This window comes from Neomonachus schauinslandi, chromosome 4 (genome assembly GCF_002201575.2).
Source record: "Neomonachus schauinslandi chromosome 4, ASM220157v2, whole genome shotgun sequence".
NCBI lineage: Eukaryota > Metazoa > Chordata > Mammalia > Carnivora > Phocidae > Neomonachus > Neomonachus schauinslandi.
Window position 1 is genome coordinate 34,621,827 of NC_058406.1, and position 14,681 is coordinate 34,636,507.

At 39.7% G+C, this 14,681-nt stretch overlaps 1 protein-coding gene across 1 annotated transcript in view; it reads right to left on the bottom strand.

The window, feature by feature from the left end:
• ZSWIM5 (zinc finger SWIM-type containing 5) overlaps positions 1 to 14,681 on the bottom strand; it is a 199,663-nt gene that overhangs the window by 50,392 nt on the left and 134,590 nt on the right. The window contains exons 3-4 of the mRNA XM_021683842.1: positions 9,840 to 9,988; positions 8,466 to 8,616 (exon numbers count right to left, since the gene is read on the bottom strand). Of these exons, the coding sequence (XP_021539517.1) occupies positions 8,466 to 8,616; positions 9,840 to 9,988 (300 nt within the window). The remainder of the gene's footprint in view (positions 1 to 8,465; positions 8,617 to 9,839; positions 9,989 to 14,681) is intronic.

Here is a 14,681-nt window from a genome sequence, read left to right on the forward strand (position 1 = left end):
ACTACTCTGCAGCAGGTTTATAAAGCAAACAATCTAAACCAGGGATAGGAAAATAGATGGTTCTGGAAGAAATGTCTCTAACAAGCTAATAAAATTGATGATTATTTGATGTGATCAAATATATTATATGAAGATTTTAAATTACTGGTAGGCAATTTGGGGGTAAATTAATGATAACAACAGAAAAATCTGCAATCTCCCTAAAAGTCAAACAACAAACAAAAGTAATTATCAATTCCTGAAGGGGAAAAAAAGTTGTATAAGAAAGTACTACATGACTGTGCTACAAATATTTATTTAGTCATAATAAATAAGTTGAGCAACTGCCTTTGGCTCAGGTCATGATCCCAGGGTCCTGGGATGGAGCCCCAGTCGGGCTCCCTGCTCAGCAGGGGAGCCTGCTTCTCCCCCTCCCCCTGCTCATGCTCTCTCACTCACTTTCTCTCTTTCAAACAAATAAACTAATAAAATCTTTTTAAAAAAATAATAATGTAAACATTTAATTTTGATCTAACCTCAAATCATAATACCATTATTTGAGAGAAGGAGGGAGAAGTTCATGGTATGCATGTATGTGTGTATGTATGTATTGGGAGCTGTAGACTCAATGAGAATGAGACCTCTCATGAGAACCCTTGTTCTTTTTTTTTTTTTTTAAAGATTTTATTTATTTATTTGAGACAGAGAGAATGAGAGAGAGAGCTCATGAAAGGGAGGAGGGTCAGAGGGAGGAGCAGACTCCCCGCCGAGCAGGGAGCCCGATGCGGGACTCGATCCCGGGACTCCAGGATCATGACCTGAGCCGAAGGCAGTCGCTTAACCAACTGAGCCACCCAGGCGCCTGAAAACCCTTGTTCTTTCAGCCATGGGAGGATGCGGTGAAAAGATGGCTACCTGTAAGCCTGGAAGTGGGCCCTCGCTTGACACCAAATCTACCGATCACTTGATCTTGGGACTTTCCAGCCTCCAGAACTGTGAGAAACAAATTTCTTTTGCTTGTAAGTCACCTGGTCTATGGTATTCTTTTGTAGCACCCCAAACAGACTAAGACAGAAACTAGTACAAGAAATGGGGTGCTGCTATAACAAATACCCGAAAGTGTGAAAGCAGCTTTGGAACTGAGTAAAGGGTAGAGGCTGGAAGAATCTTGAATTGCATGCTAAAAAAGCCTATGCTGCTGTGACTAGACCTTTAAAGATGACTTTGGTGAGGTCCCAGAAAGAAAAGAGGGGACTTATAAAGTCTTAATCTCCTTAGTAATCCTGAACAGAGTGTTGGTAGAAATACGGAAGGTAAAGGCCATTCTGATGAGGTCTCAGATGGAAATGAGGAACATGTTAGTGGAAACTGTAGGAACGGTGATCCTTGTTCCATAGTGGCAAAGCACTTGGCTAAACTGTGTTCATGCCCTAGCAGAAGGGAGAACTTTTGAGTAATGAAATTAGCTGAGGAAATATCTAAGTGAAGTATTGAAAGAGTAGCCTGGTTCCTCTTGGCTACTTATAGTAAAATGTGAGAAGAGAGAAATAATTTAAAGATGGGATTGTTAAAAAGGAAGCAGAACTTAAATATTTGCAACCTCCTCAGCCTGTCCATATTGAAAAGAATAAGAAACCCTATCTGGGAAAGAATACTAACGGTTTGATCCTTAGAGAGGTAAATCCTCATCTTTCATTGTAGGAAGATAAAAGATAATATCTAGAATGTAAAAATCAAGAAAGAACAGTCATTCTGAAATATGAGGGCATATTAGAAAGGGCAGCCAAAAGATTTAAAATTGCTCTTTCTGAGAAGTGGGAATTGGCAATGTGAAGGAATGGGGCAAGGGAATACTGTTCTTTATTTTAAAGTTTGTAGAAGTATTTGACGTTTTAATCTGTATACATGTATTACTTTGTTTTAAAAGATGAATAAAAGAACAGGAGTTCTTCGGGCAGAGAGATGGAGGGAGGGTGTATCCCAAACAAGGGGAAGGATATAAGCTAAGGCAAAGATGCTCTCAGGAGTCATTTTAGTCCCTTTGGATATTTAGTCTATTGGATGTTTTCTCCTTCCATAGGGACTGTGAGCTCCTACCAATTACAAAGTCCTTTAGGAACACCAGGCAGCAGGAAATCCTTAATATGTAAGTACACGAGGCAAAAAATTTGGAACAGTGTGGCATTAAGAAAGATGCATAAATATTCAGGTCATAAAAGAGTTACTTTCTCTACTTTTATTTTTTTTTAAGATTTTATTTATTTATTTGACAGAGAGAGAGAGCACAAGCAGGGGGAGCAGGACAGGGAGAAGCAGGCTCCCTGCTGAAGAGGGAGCCAGATGTGGGGCTTGAACCCAGGACCCCGGGATGTGGGGCTTGGTCCCAGGACCCCAGGATCATGACCCAAGCTGAAGGCAGACGCTTAACTAACTGAGCCACCCAGGCACCCCTCTCTACTTTTAGGATTTAAGAATCCTAAAGGCCTATATAAACGTAATAAGAAAGAATTTTTTTCTTCACACTGTAGCTCCCCAATGGTATCTGTGTTACACAGTTTGCTGGTTCTTCTAAAATTAATGTAGGGAGGGATATGGCCCCACCTACCAAGGAACAAAAATGATGAAAACGTGATCATTTAGGATGAGAGGAGTGCGAAAAACAGAATTTTGAGGAAACATTTAAGTCATGAGCAGAGAAGAAGGAGGAATAAGCAAAAGAGAAAGAGAGATAAGAGAGAAAAAACCCAGGAGAAATCAGTGACACACAAGCCAATTAGCAATGTCTAATGTAGCAGAATGTCAATATTAGTAACACACATTTACTTTACAGTTTATAAAGTGTTTTTCATTTATACTGAAGTCAAAGATTTTCACATTTAACCTTCACAAGTAGAATAAGAACCCCCAAAAAGCCATTAAATTTAGCAACTACAGGGACTCTAATGACATTATGAATGGCAAAATCAATAAGATAATAGGAATGGAAAACAGATCAAGTGAGTTGATAGAGGCTTAAGAAGTAAAGAAACAGGGGCGCCTGGGTGGCTCAGTTGTTAAGCGTCTGCCTCCAGCTCAGGTCATGATCCCAGAGTCCTGGGATCGAGCCCCGCATTGGGCTCCCTGCTCAGTAGGAAGCCTGCTTCTCCCTCTCCTGTTCCCTCTGCTTGTGTTCCTTCTCTCACTGTGTCTCTCTCTGTCAAATAAATTTTAAAAAATCTTAAAAAAAAAAAAAGTAAAGAAACAGGGTGCTAACTCAAGTCATCAAAGAGTTCCTATTTCTTAGGCATTTAGATATTAAAAAGGGGATCCCTAGAAAGTGAGTACATGCACCTTCACTGGAAAGTTAAAAATGAGTTTTCTGTCTTATTAAGTCCTAATAAATTTGTTTCAAAAACATTCAGAGACTATCACATCTCTAAGAAAGAGCCAAAGCAAAAAATTCTGCAGTTGCTTGCATATAATAGCATTCATGGTTCATGGGACTGTGTTACTAGTATCCAAAAGCATATTTTCCAGCAACTTAAAAAAAGTGTCAAAAACTCTAACCAAAGGTTAGCTACTATGGAAATTAAAAAATCACATAATTATTATATAGTAAATATAACAGTAAAATAATAGCTATAATTTATTTCTTTTTATGGGCCAGGCATTATGTTTAACATTTTATATACGTTATCTCATTCAGTCTTCCAACTCTGGGGGAAGTCTTGGGCTGGCTATAGAAGGTAGGAAACAGGGAACCAAGTAGGACTCTTAGATTTTCTTCTTGAGCCACTAGATACATCTTGGTGCTGATACAGAGATGGGGACAACAAGGGGAAAATCAGACTCTGGCAGGAAAATTAAGAGTTCAATGATGGTCTTATTAAATTTGAGATGTTTCTTAGAAGTGGTGGGTAGGTGGACACTGAGCCTAGAGCTCAGGAGAAAGGTAGGGCTAGAGATATAAATTTGTGACTTACCTGTATCTAAATGGTATTTAAAACCATGGCACTTAGGGGTACCTGGGTGGCTCAGTCGGTTGGGTGTCTGATTCTTGATTTTGGCTCAGGTCATGATCTCATTGGTTGTGGGATCGAGCCCTTCACTGGCCTCTACTCAGTGGGGAGTCTGCTTGAAGATTCTCTCCCTCTGCCCCTCCCCCCCACTCTCTCTCTCTCTCTCTCAAATAAATAAATAAATCTTAAAAAAAAAAAACCACCCATGGGACTGAATATGATCACTTAGGTAGAGAATGTAGACAGGGCAGTGGGTACTACGGAGTACTCAATATTCAAAAGGATTGAAGAAAGGCAGAAGAGCCTGCAAAACAGACTGAGAGAAAGCAGCCAGGAATATAGGAAGAAAAACAGGAAGATGGGGTTATAGAAGCCAAGAGAATAACTTTCAAGAAGGGCATAGTCAATTTTATTGAAAATTACTAAGAGGTCAAATAAGATAACAACAGAGAAGTAACCATTGTATTTAACAATACTGAAGTCACTGGTGATTTTGACAAGAACAACTTCAATAAAGTGGCAGAAACGAGCAATGGAAGCTCAATTATAGTGGGCTCAAGATAGAATGGAGGTGAGCAAAGGGGAAAGGATGACTACAGACAAGTTTTTCAAGAAATACTGCTTTGACTTCTGTACAGCAAAGGAAACAATCAACAAAACTAAAAGGCAACCTATAGAATGGGAGAAGATATTTGCAAACGACATATCTGATAAAGGATTAGTATCCAAAATATATAAAGAACTTATAAAACTCAACACCCAAAAACTGAATAATCCAGTTAAAAAATGGGCAGAAGACATGAAGAGACATTTTCCAAAGCAGACATACAGAAGGCCAACAGATACATGAAAAGATGTCCCACATCACTCATCATCAGGGAAATGCAAATCAAAACTATAATGAGATATCACCTAACACCTGTTAGAATGGCTTAAATAAAAAACACAAGAAACAAGAGACGTTGGTGAGGATGCAGAGAAAGGAGAACCCTCTTACACTGTTGGTGGGAATGCAAACTGTTGTAGCCACTGTGGAAAACAATATGGAGGTTCCTCAAAAAGTTAAAAATAGAACTACCCTACGATCCAGCAATTGCACTACTAGGTATTTACCCAAAGAATACAAGAATACTAATTCCATGGGATACATGCACCCCAATGTTTACAGCAGCATTATCAACAATAGCCAATCTATGGAGAGAGCCCAAATGTCCATTGACTGATGAATGGATAAAGAAGATGTGGTATATATATACAATGGAATATTACTCAGCCACAAAAAAGAATAAAATCTTGCCATTTGCAATGACACGGATGGAGCTAGAGAGTTTAATGCTTAGTGAAATAAGTCAAGAAAGACAAATACCATATGAGTTCACTCAGATGTGGAATTTAAGAAACAAAACAAACAAGCAAGGGGAGAAAAAGAGAGAGAGGCAAACCAAGTAACAGACTTAACTACAGAGAACAAACTGATGGTTACTAGAATGGAGGTGGGTAGGGGGATGGGTTAAATAGGTGATGGGGATTAAGGAGTGCACTTGTGATGAGTGCCAGGTGCTATATGGAAGTGCTAAATCACTATATTATACATCTGAAACTAATATTACACTGTCTGTTAACCAACTGGAATTTAAATAAAAACCTAAAAAAAAAGAAATATTGCTTTGAAGGAAAGAACAGAAATGTGGTAATAATTGGAGGGGGATGGGAACATCAAAGGCACTTTTTTTGAGATTGAAGATATTAGAGCATTTTTGTATGCTGATCGAATTGGTCCAGTACAGAGGGAGAAAGTAATAATGCCAGAGAAAGGAGATAACTGCAGAAGCAAAATTCTTGAGAAAAGGAGATGGCACAGGACCCAGAGCAAATATGTAAGAATTGCCCTTTTATAGGAGCAGAGATACTTCACAGATTTTAACAGAATATAAAGCAAACCATATGTGTACAGATATGGGGAGATGAGAAAACTTCATGTCTCACTGCGTCTATCTTCTCTGGTTCAGGATCTGAAAGTAGTGAGTTCACTCCTCTAAATTCCTAGAATCCCTGCCTAGGCCCTCCCAAGTGAGCAGACCTTGTGAACAATAAGGAACCCTCAGAGTAGTAAGGGGAAGCATGCATGCACCATACTCTAGTGTCTCATCCAATAAGGCTTCTCTTAGTGCAATGGTTCTCAAATTGTGGTCTCTGGAACAGCAGTAACAGCATTCCTTAGAAATTTGTTAGAAATACAGATTATCAGGCCCTACTCCAACCTACTGAATTAGAAACTCTGGGGACAGGGCCCAGCAACCTGTTAAATAAGTTGGTAATTTTGAGAAGTTTGAGAACCACTGTCTTTGCAGAATCCTGAGGGTTTCTTAGAAGACTGAAACAGCAATTTCTTAGATACGAAAATGTCAGAAGCAAGAGCTTTTCATAATGAACCTAAGGATATGACAAATGCTTTAAAAGCACTGGGAGCCAGCTGTGTTAACTTCTTCTCACCTACCTTTGCCTCAAAGGCCAGGCCCAAGTCCACAGCACAATCCCACGAGTATGACAGAAATTACTCCATGAGATTCAGGCCTCAGATGAAACTGACTCACTAAAGAAGGCTGATTTTAAATTTAAAAACATGCACATAAGTACATAACAAGATAGAATTGAGGGAGATGTTGCAGAGGGATGCTTGATTTGGAGTCAAACATACCGCTGTTCCATGGGTAGAACCACCATGTGTGATCTTGAATAAAATACTTAACTCTTCTGAGCTCAGTTTTCTCATCTAAAAATATGAAGGTGCCAAAATCTTACCTTGGAAGGGAGTCCGTGACTGCAATCCCTTCTGAGTAAAGAGTCTAGTAGTAGTCCCCAAGTTGCCATGTATTGTATCATGTGACCCTGGTCACAAGAGGTTGGACCAGTAGCTTTAAACCAATAGTGCAACATTCCTATACTTCAGAAAGTGTGACTATGTCATGGCAGAGACAGTTTTCTATAATTTTATTCTGTATCTAGAAGTAACCAGAGCTATCTCTGTTTCTTTGCAGTAAACACAAAATTACCTCATAGGGTTGTTACGAGAATTAAATGAAAAAAAATGTCAGTATAATCTGTAACACAGCGACTGGCACATAACACTCAAAAATGTAGCTATTCATTACTAATGAGAGCTCCAAAGCCATTAGTGCCACAGGTGAGATCAAAAAGCCTCAGCACCCAAAACAAAACCCCCAAGTAAATGAGTATAGTTGCAGAGTCATGAAGCCTCACTCTGCAAGGCTTTTAGCTCTGAGGCTATGAAGTATATGCTCCAGGAGCTTCAGCCCAGAAGAACTCACTGAACTCCTAACCTGCAGCTTTCTCCTGTATTACTCTGTATGAGTGGAAAGTTTGTTGTTGCTTTCTGGCATGGAGGAAGTACGGAGGAGCTATATATTAGAACTTATAGAATATGTTACACAGAACTTTTCCAGTATAAGTAAAAGTGGGGCCATGATTGGATTTAGGGCATGGAAGATTCTGAAAACAGGGAGAGGAGTTGAGTATTAGCACTGCAAAACTGGCCTTGGAGTAGTGGAATGATACAGAGAAATGATGACCAAAGAAGATGGCCTTGATGAGGAGAATCTAGAACAGAGAGGCCATTCAGGAGGCCACAGGTCTAATTTAATCTAAAAGTTCCCAATGCCTTCAACCAGACCAGTGGTGATGGGAAATTAAAAAGTGTGAATGGACACTGAATTGCATTTTGAAGGTCAAGGCATCAAATGAAGTTGGTGACTGAATGTTGGGAATGAAAGAAAAATGAGTGCTTGACAGTCAGTTTCGTAGAATGAGGAATGGTGGTGCCACTGCCAGAGTTAGGGGAACCTTTTTTGCTTGAAGCCTGAATTCATTTTTGGATTTCTCAAGCTTGAGGTGACTGGGGGCTTTTTCAGTGGAAATGGTTATAGGGCAGTGCTGATATGGCTGTGCAGATAAGTGGAAAGAAGACGAGGCTGAGATCAACAGAGAGGTAAGCTCTGAAGCCGTGACATTAAAAAAAAAAGTTCTCAGGGGTGTATAGAGGAAGAAGAATAGAAGTCCAAGGCTCAAGTCTTGGAAACCACCCTATGTCTAAGAGGTGTGTCTAGTAGTAATATAAAAGAGCAAACCCAGGGAAAGCAAGAAAAGTAAGGTTGATAAGTATTTGGAGAGCCAGGCTAGTGCCAGGCAACAGAAACCAAGGGAAGACATTTTCCCTCAGCAAAGACTTCTATGTGGTAACATCTGGAACAGAATACTGATGTCAACAGCAAAGCACAATGCTGTGGAAGCAACACAAGTGAGTTCAGAATACTCTGGGTGGCCTGTGTAGAGCCTATATTTTCCACAGCTAGGCTAAAGTTCATTTAGCAAAACCCATGTAATGACTGATGGCAAGTGTTCACTAACACTGTCACAGGGGGCAAACTGGTAGGACAGACATAGCACTTCTCTGAGATTATGGGGACTTACCTAACTCATCCCAGAGTTGCCTGCACTTATCTGTCATGCTTGTTCCCTGCTGCCTCCAGAGTGTGAGTCGTGGGTCAGCCATAAACTGCTCAGTTATCAGCGTCAGCATCCTGGCTCCATTGGAATCCCTCATCCGCAGCATCTCTCGAACCTGACACATAAGGAGGGGCCAGGGGTTGGTGACTGCACATCATAAAAAAGCAGGAGGAGAAGGAAGGGGAGGAGAAGATGAAGTATCTAAGCATAACACACCCAAAGAGCCAAAAAGAGGGCTTCTTGTTCTACAAGCAAGTTCTCTGCATATATCAAGAAAACCTGTTGTACACAATGAGATACCACTTCACATCCACTAGGATGGCTAGAATCAAAAAGTCAGATAACAACAAGTGTTGGTGAGGATACAGAGAAATCAGACCCCTGACACACTGTTGGTGGGAATGTAAAATGATGCAACCACTTTAGAAATCAGTATAGCAGCTCCTCAGATGATTAAATGTAGAATTATATGACCTATCAATTCCAATCCTAGAGAGAAATGAAAACACATGTCCACACAGAAACTTCTACGAGAATGTTTATAAAAGCATTATTTATAATAGCCAAAAGGTGGAAATAATCCAAATATCCACTAACAGAGAATGGATAAACAAAAGTGGTATACCCATACAATGGAATATTATTCAATCATAAAAAGGAATTAAGTATGGATACATGTCACAACATGGATGATCCTTGAAAATATGTTAAGTGAAAGAAGCCAGTCACAAAAGACTATATACTATATTATTCCACTCTTAGGAAAGCCCAGAATAGGGAAATCTACAGAGACAGAAAGTAGCTCAGTGGTTGCTTAGGGCTGGCGGAGGGGGAGTGAGGGATAGGGGAAGTGACAGGTAAAGGGTATGGGGTTTCTTTTTAGGGTGATGAAAATGTTCTAAAGTTGACTATGGTAACGGGTACACATATCTGTGAAAAATTAAAAACCACTGAATTGCAAACTTTAAATGGGTGAATCACCCGTCACTAAAGGTGTTAAGAAAAAAAGAAAGAAAACCTGCTGTGAGAGCCCAGAGTTCTAAAATACTACATCTCTTCAAGGCCTCATTTGGCAGCCTTGGGTTCAAAGCAGAGGGATGGTGGCTTCCTTACTAAAACCCCCAGCAAAGCTAACTTATTTAGAGTGGAGCAGAAGGAAGAGGACTACCACGGTGCGGTAGTAGGGGGTCCCTGGTTGCCAACTGCTCTGGATCAGGTCTGCTCTGATCAGCCCTCCCATTAATTTTCAAGTATTCAGTACGGATAGGTCAAGTGAATGAAGCCAGAAGTGTTGTGAGCCCAGTTTACTTAAAGAAAAAAAATACTTTCATATCTTACCTTGGCAAACATTGAATTGAGTTGCTTCCCAGAGCCATAGTAACCACCCTGGGAGAGAAAGAGCTTCACTTGTTCTTTCACCTGTTCTTCATCCAAATGCCAACAGTTCTCATCATCAATGCTGGCCCCAGCTGTGGGGTCAGGGGCACCTATGAGGAATGGGAATGGTGAAATGAATCCCCTGAATTCATATGCCCCACATTTGGCAGGAGGGGTACGCTGTGAGTAGATTAAAAAATGGATGGCTTATTCTGCCTTATTCTGGGCTTTTGTCAACTGTGTGGTCCTAAATAAATGTAGGAGGGCTAATGCTAGTTTCATACTCACTTATGTCTCAGTCTTATCCCCTTCTAAGGTCTACAAATACCATTCTAGGGGGAAAAAATCCCAGAAGGAAATGCACAAACACGAAAACAGTGATGTATTTTTTTTCCTAGGAGGGTGACATTTATTTTTTTTTTCCTTCTTTTTGCCTTCCTATGAAGTTCAAATAAACCTTAAAGTACAGGTTTAAAAACTCTGTTTTTAAAGTTCATTATGCAATTGTAGCTTCTGAGCGGAGTCAACACTTCTAAATCTCTAGAAACTTGTCCCTTAAAGGAAAGGCAGAGTTGCATACAAGGTGAAAAATTTCATAAATTTATACTCAAAATATCTTTCATATCTGGACTCACCGCACCACCTTCAAACAGTTTTGGTTATTTACACATCCCTCTCTCCTCATGCCCTGTCAGCTGCTTGCTCACAGCTGAATCACACACAGCACAGTGCTGGTAATGTGACAGGCACCTAGGGAATATTTATGGAATGAAAACTGAATCTTCTCTCACTTTCTCAAAGACAGAGTCCTGTGTTAGGTTTTTAGATACCTGCCTCCAAGTGATAAAAGGCTGTAAGTCAAATGCTCTACAGGTGTGGTCATGCAATAGATTATAAATTCATGTCATGTTTAATCAGTCAATCTACTTTTTCTCTTGTCTTCCTGTATCAAAGTCCTGTTTAAATGAAATCTAGGTCTACCCAGAAAAGCTATTCTTTTGCTAAGCTTTTTTAGTGCATCTTATTGTCCATGAAATCAAAAGGGTTCACACATTCAGTTATTCTACAAGTACTAATTAATACATGTGACTGTCTAGTTTATGGTTACTATATGCTACTTTTCTTCGAATGTATTATTCTAGACACAGCTCTTTTTTTTTTTTTTAAGATTTTATTTATTTATTTGACAGAGAGACAGCGAGAGAGGGAATACAAGCTGCAGGAGTGGGAGAGGGAGGAGTAGGCTTCCAGCTGAGCAGGGAGCCCGATGCGGGGCTCGATCCCAGGACCCTGTGATCATGACCTGAGCCGAAGGCAGACGTTTAACGACTAAGCCACCCAGGTGCCCCTAGACACAGTTTTGTCTTCCCCACTCAGAAGTCTTCAGTGATGCACCATTTTTATTATAATAAGTCCAAATGCCTTAGCTTGGCATTCAAGGCTCTCCATGCTCAGGCCTTATCTTTCATTTCTAGCCTTGTCTACCCTATATTTATACTATGTTTCAGCTAGAAACTTAGTGTTCTCAGAAATCAACCACATTTCCTTATGACTTTACTTCTGCTTTTTCCTTTATTTCTCTCCCTCTCCTGCAACCCGTTCTTCGGCCTAACAAATGATACTTCTTATCATCAGTATTGCCTTAGCTCTAGAGTCAGGGCTGCAATGAGCAATGGAAACCATAAAATAAGCATACAGAAAAGCCAACACTGGCATGCTTCATGTACTGCTTAATTCACTTGGCAGGGGAGGCTCTTTTTACCCCCTCACTAAATTAGCCATATAACCCATTGCCACCTATCAAAAGTTATGTCCATTCTATGCTCAGATACATATAAAAGGAGTAATACTCTTAGCACTTTATTATTACTTTTCGTAAAGACCTGTTGCATTTTGTTCTACATCAGAATTGTGCATTTTTCATACATTCCCCAAATTGAAGTTTTTAAAGAGTAAGTGTTCAGTTTTGTACCTCACAGTGCCTTGCTCATTATAGCACTGAGTTAATATTTATAGAATAAACAAATGCATGTCTCACTGACCATCCAGATTTAAGCTCCAGTTGGGCAAATATTATATACTATACTTCTTTTGTATCCCTAAAGTGCAAAGCAGAACAAATATCCTCCTTATCCTTAAATATTTGTTAATAAGAGCCGTATTTTTAGTGCTTCCTACATGCCAAAGCACTTTTTTTTTTATTCTTATGTTAATCCCCATACATTACATCATTAGTTTTAGATGTAGTGTTCCATGATTCATTGTTTGTGCATAACACCCAGTGCTCCATGCAGAATGTGCCCTCCTCAATACCCACCACCAGGCTAACCCATCCTCCCACCCCCCCTAAGCACTCTTTATACATATCCTCACTAAAACATACTCTCCTTGAGGGCAACCCGTTTCGTTTGCTGGTTTATTTGCAACATATAGAACAGTACTTGGCACACAGTAGGTGCTCAATGATTATTTGGTAAGTAAATTCCAATGAACTCTTATAACTCTCTAAGGTAGTATTATTATTTTAATTTTAAAAGGAAAAACTAAAGCTTATAGAGGAAAGTAATATAACAGATGGAAAGTATATGAACCAGTATCTATATGCTGGTCTCTCTTCAAAGCCTGTTTTTCACTACAACACTAAACTTCAGCCTCTAGCCTCATAGGCCTGAGGATGGAGAGCCATAAGCTTGTTTCACACCATAAAGCTGGATGGTGTGTATGAAGATAGTCAAATCCTTTCTTCGCCTATTCCACTATATAGAATATAGGATTAGTCAGAATAAGGCATTTTCCCCTTAGTGAGGATGATAGAGTTCTCACCAGTACAGTGATTCTCAAATGTTAATATACAGAATAATCACCAAGGGTTTGTATTAAAAATGCAGATTATAGAGTCTCACCTCTAATGATTCTAGTTTTCAGAAGCTCTATAAAGACAGAACTGAGATAAAATGAGATATACCAGGCATAAACCATGGACTGGGCCTTTGAGTACCTTGCTGCCAAGGATGGGGATGAGGGAAGAACAGAAATGGTGCTCCAAAAACAAGCAGAGATAATTTGAATACCAATTCTGACTCTTGCGTGGTTTAATTAGCATATGAAAAAGCAGGAACAGGACCCAATATCCCGTGGGTGATGGCCTTAATTAACTGGCTGGAAGTGTGGAGTGATAACTCCTTATAAAAGTTCAAAGGGGTATGGAGAAAACTGGAGAATCTTTTAGGCCCAGGTGGTGGTAGTGGCAGCAGCTCTGGAAGAAATAAGGCACAGTTTATAAATACGCAGTGTACAGACTATAGAAAACTGCTGGGACAGGGCTTGGATAAGGCAAAGCCTCGAGAGTTACTAACAGTAAAATTTCAACTAGAACTTCAGAAGGATTTGTTTATTTGATAGGAAAAAAAGGAAGGTAAACTATGTAAATGTTTGCTATCTACAATGAACCCAGGAGATGAGAAAGAGAGCTACCAAAATGGATGGTTACAGCAAAAAAGGGAGTGAGTCAATATTTGAGGCATCCAGGTAACACTACTATAAGGAGTTGGTGTAACTGTTGAAGGAATTAAAGTCATCTAGGAGAGCATGAGTTGGCAAGAGGCCCCAAGGAGGATTTTCTAAGACATTTTCATTTACTCAACCAATATTAATTGAGAGCCTACTATGTGTCAGGACCTGTGCCAAATACTGGATGTATGGTGGTAAACAAAGTGGATATAGTTCTTACCCTTGTGGAGCTGATAGACTAGTTGGGGAAAGGGACGTTAAACAAATAATTACACATGTACATATTTGTGTGGGAAGAAAGACAAAGTTTTCCCTGAGAAGGTGGCATTTCAGTGAACACCCAAGGAATGAATTAGGAGTTAGCCTAGCAAAGAGTGGAGAAAATACTGTGTGTATTTTTTGCTCAAAGAAGCACAAAGTCATAAATTATTGTGGTGATTGAGTATAGTCATAATAAGGGGGAGAGGATAGGAAGAGTATTTCAAGAAGAGGGAAAATCACATGAAAATGTAAGCAAAAGCCACATGATTCAAGGTTTTACAGGCCATATGAAATCTGGACTTTACCCATAACAAAATCTGTAGTTATAGAAAAGTTAGTCTGGATAGCTGTGTGCAGAATGGAATAAAAGGGAGCAACAGTGGAAAAGGTATCTAGGTGGGAGATTATGGTAGCTTGATTTAGGGTGATGGTAGTATCAATAGAGAGAAATGGAAAATGATGAAATATACTTTGGAGGTAAAATTAACAGGTCTTGCAATGAAATGTGTATGGATTATAAGTGAAAAGTATTAGGGATGACTATAAGATTTCTATCATGATCCAGTGGCTAAATGGTGGTGCTATTTATTGAGCAAGTTTGGGGAGGGAGGTAAATTCACATTTGGATATGTTGATCTGGGGATGTCTCTGTGATATGGAATAGTCAGTTGGATATAGGAGAAGTAATCTGTGAGTTATAGTACATAGATGACGCTTCAAGTCAAGGATGTAGCTGAGATGGCCTACAGAGATCAGAATAAGAAGAGGAGAAAAATTAAGATTAATCTCTAAGAAATGTCAAGATTAAAGGTCAGATAGTAGAGGAGGGTAGAGCATGTAGGAATGAATGAACAAGAACACAGATAATTTTTTTTTTTTAAGATTTTTATTAATTTATTTAACAGAGATAGAGAGCACAAGTAGGCAGAGCGGCAGACAGAGGGAGAGGGAGAAGCAGGCTCTCCGCCGAGCAGGGAGCCCTATGCGGGGCTCGATCCCAGGACCCTGGGATCATGACCTGAGCTGAAGGCA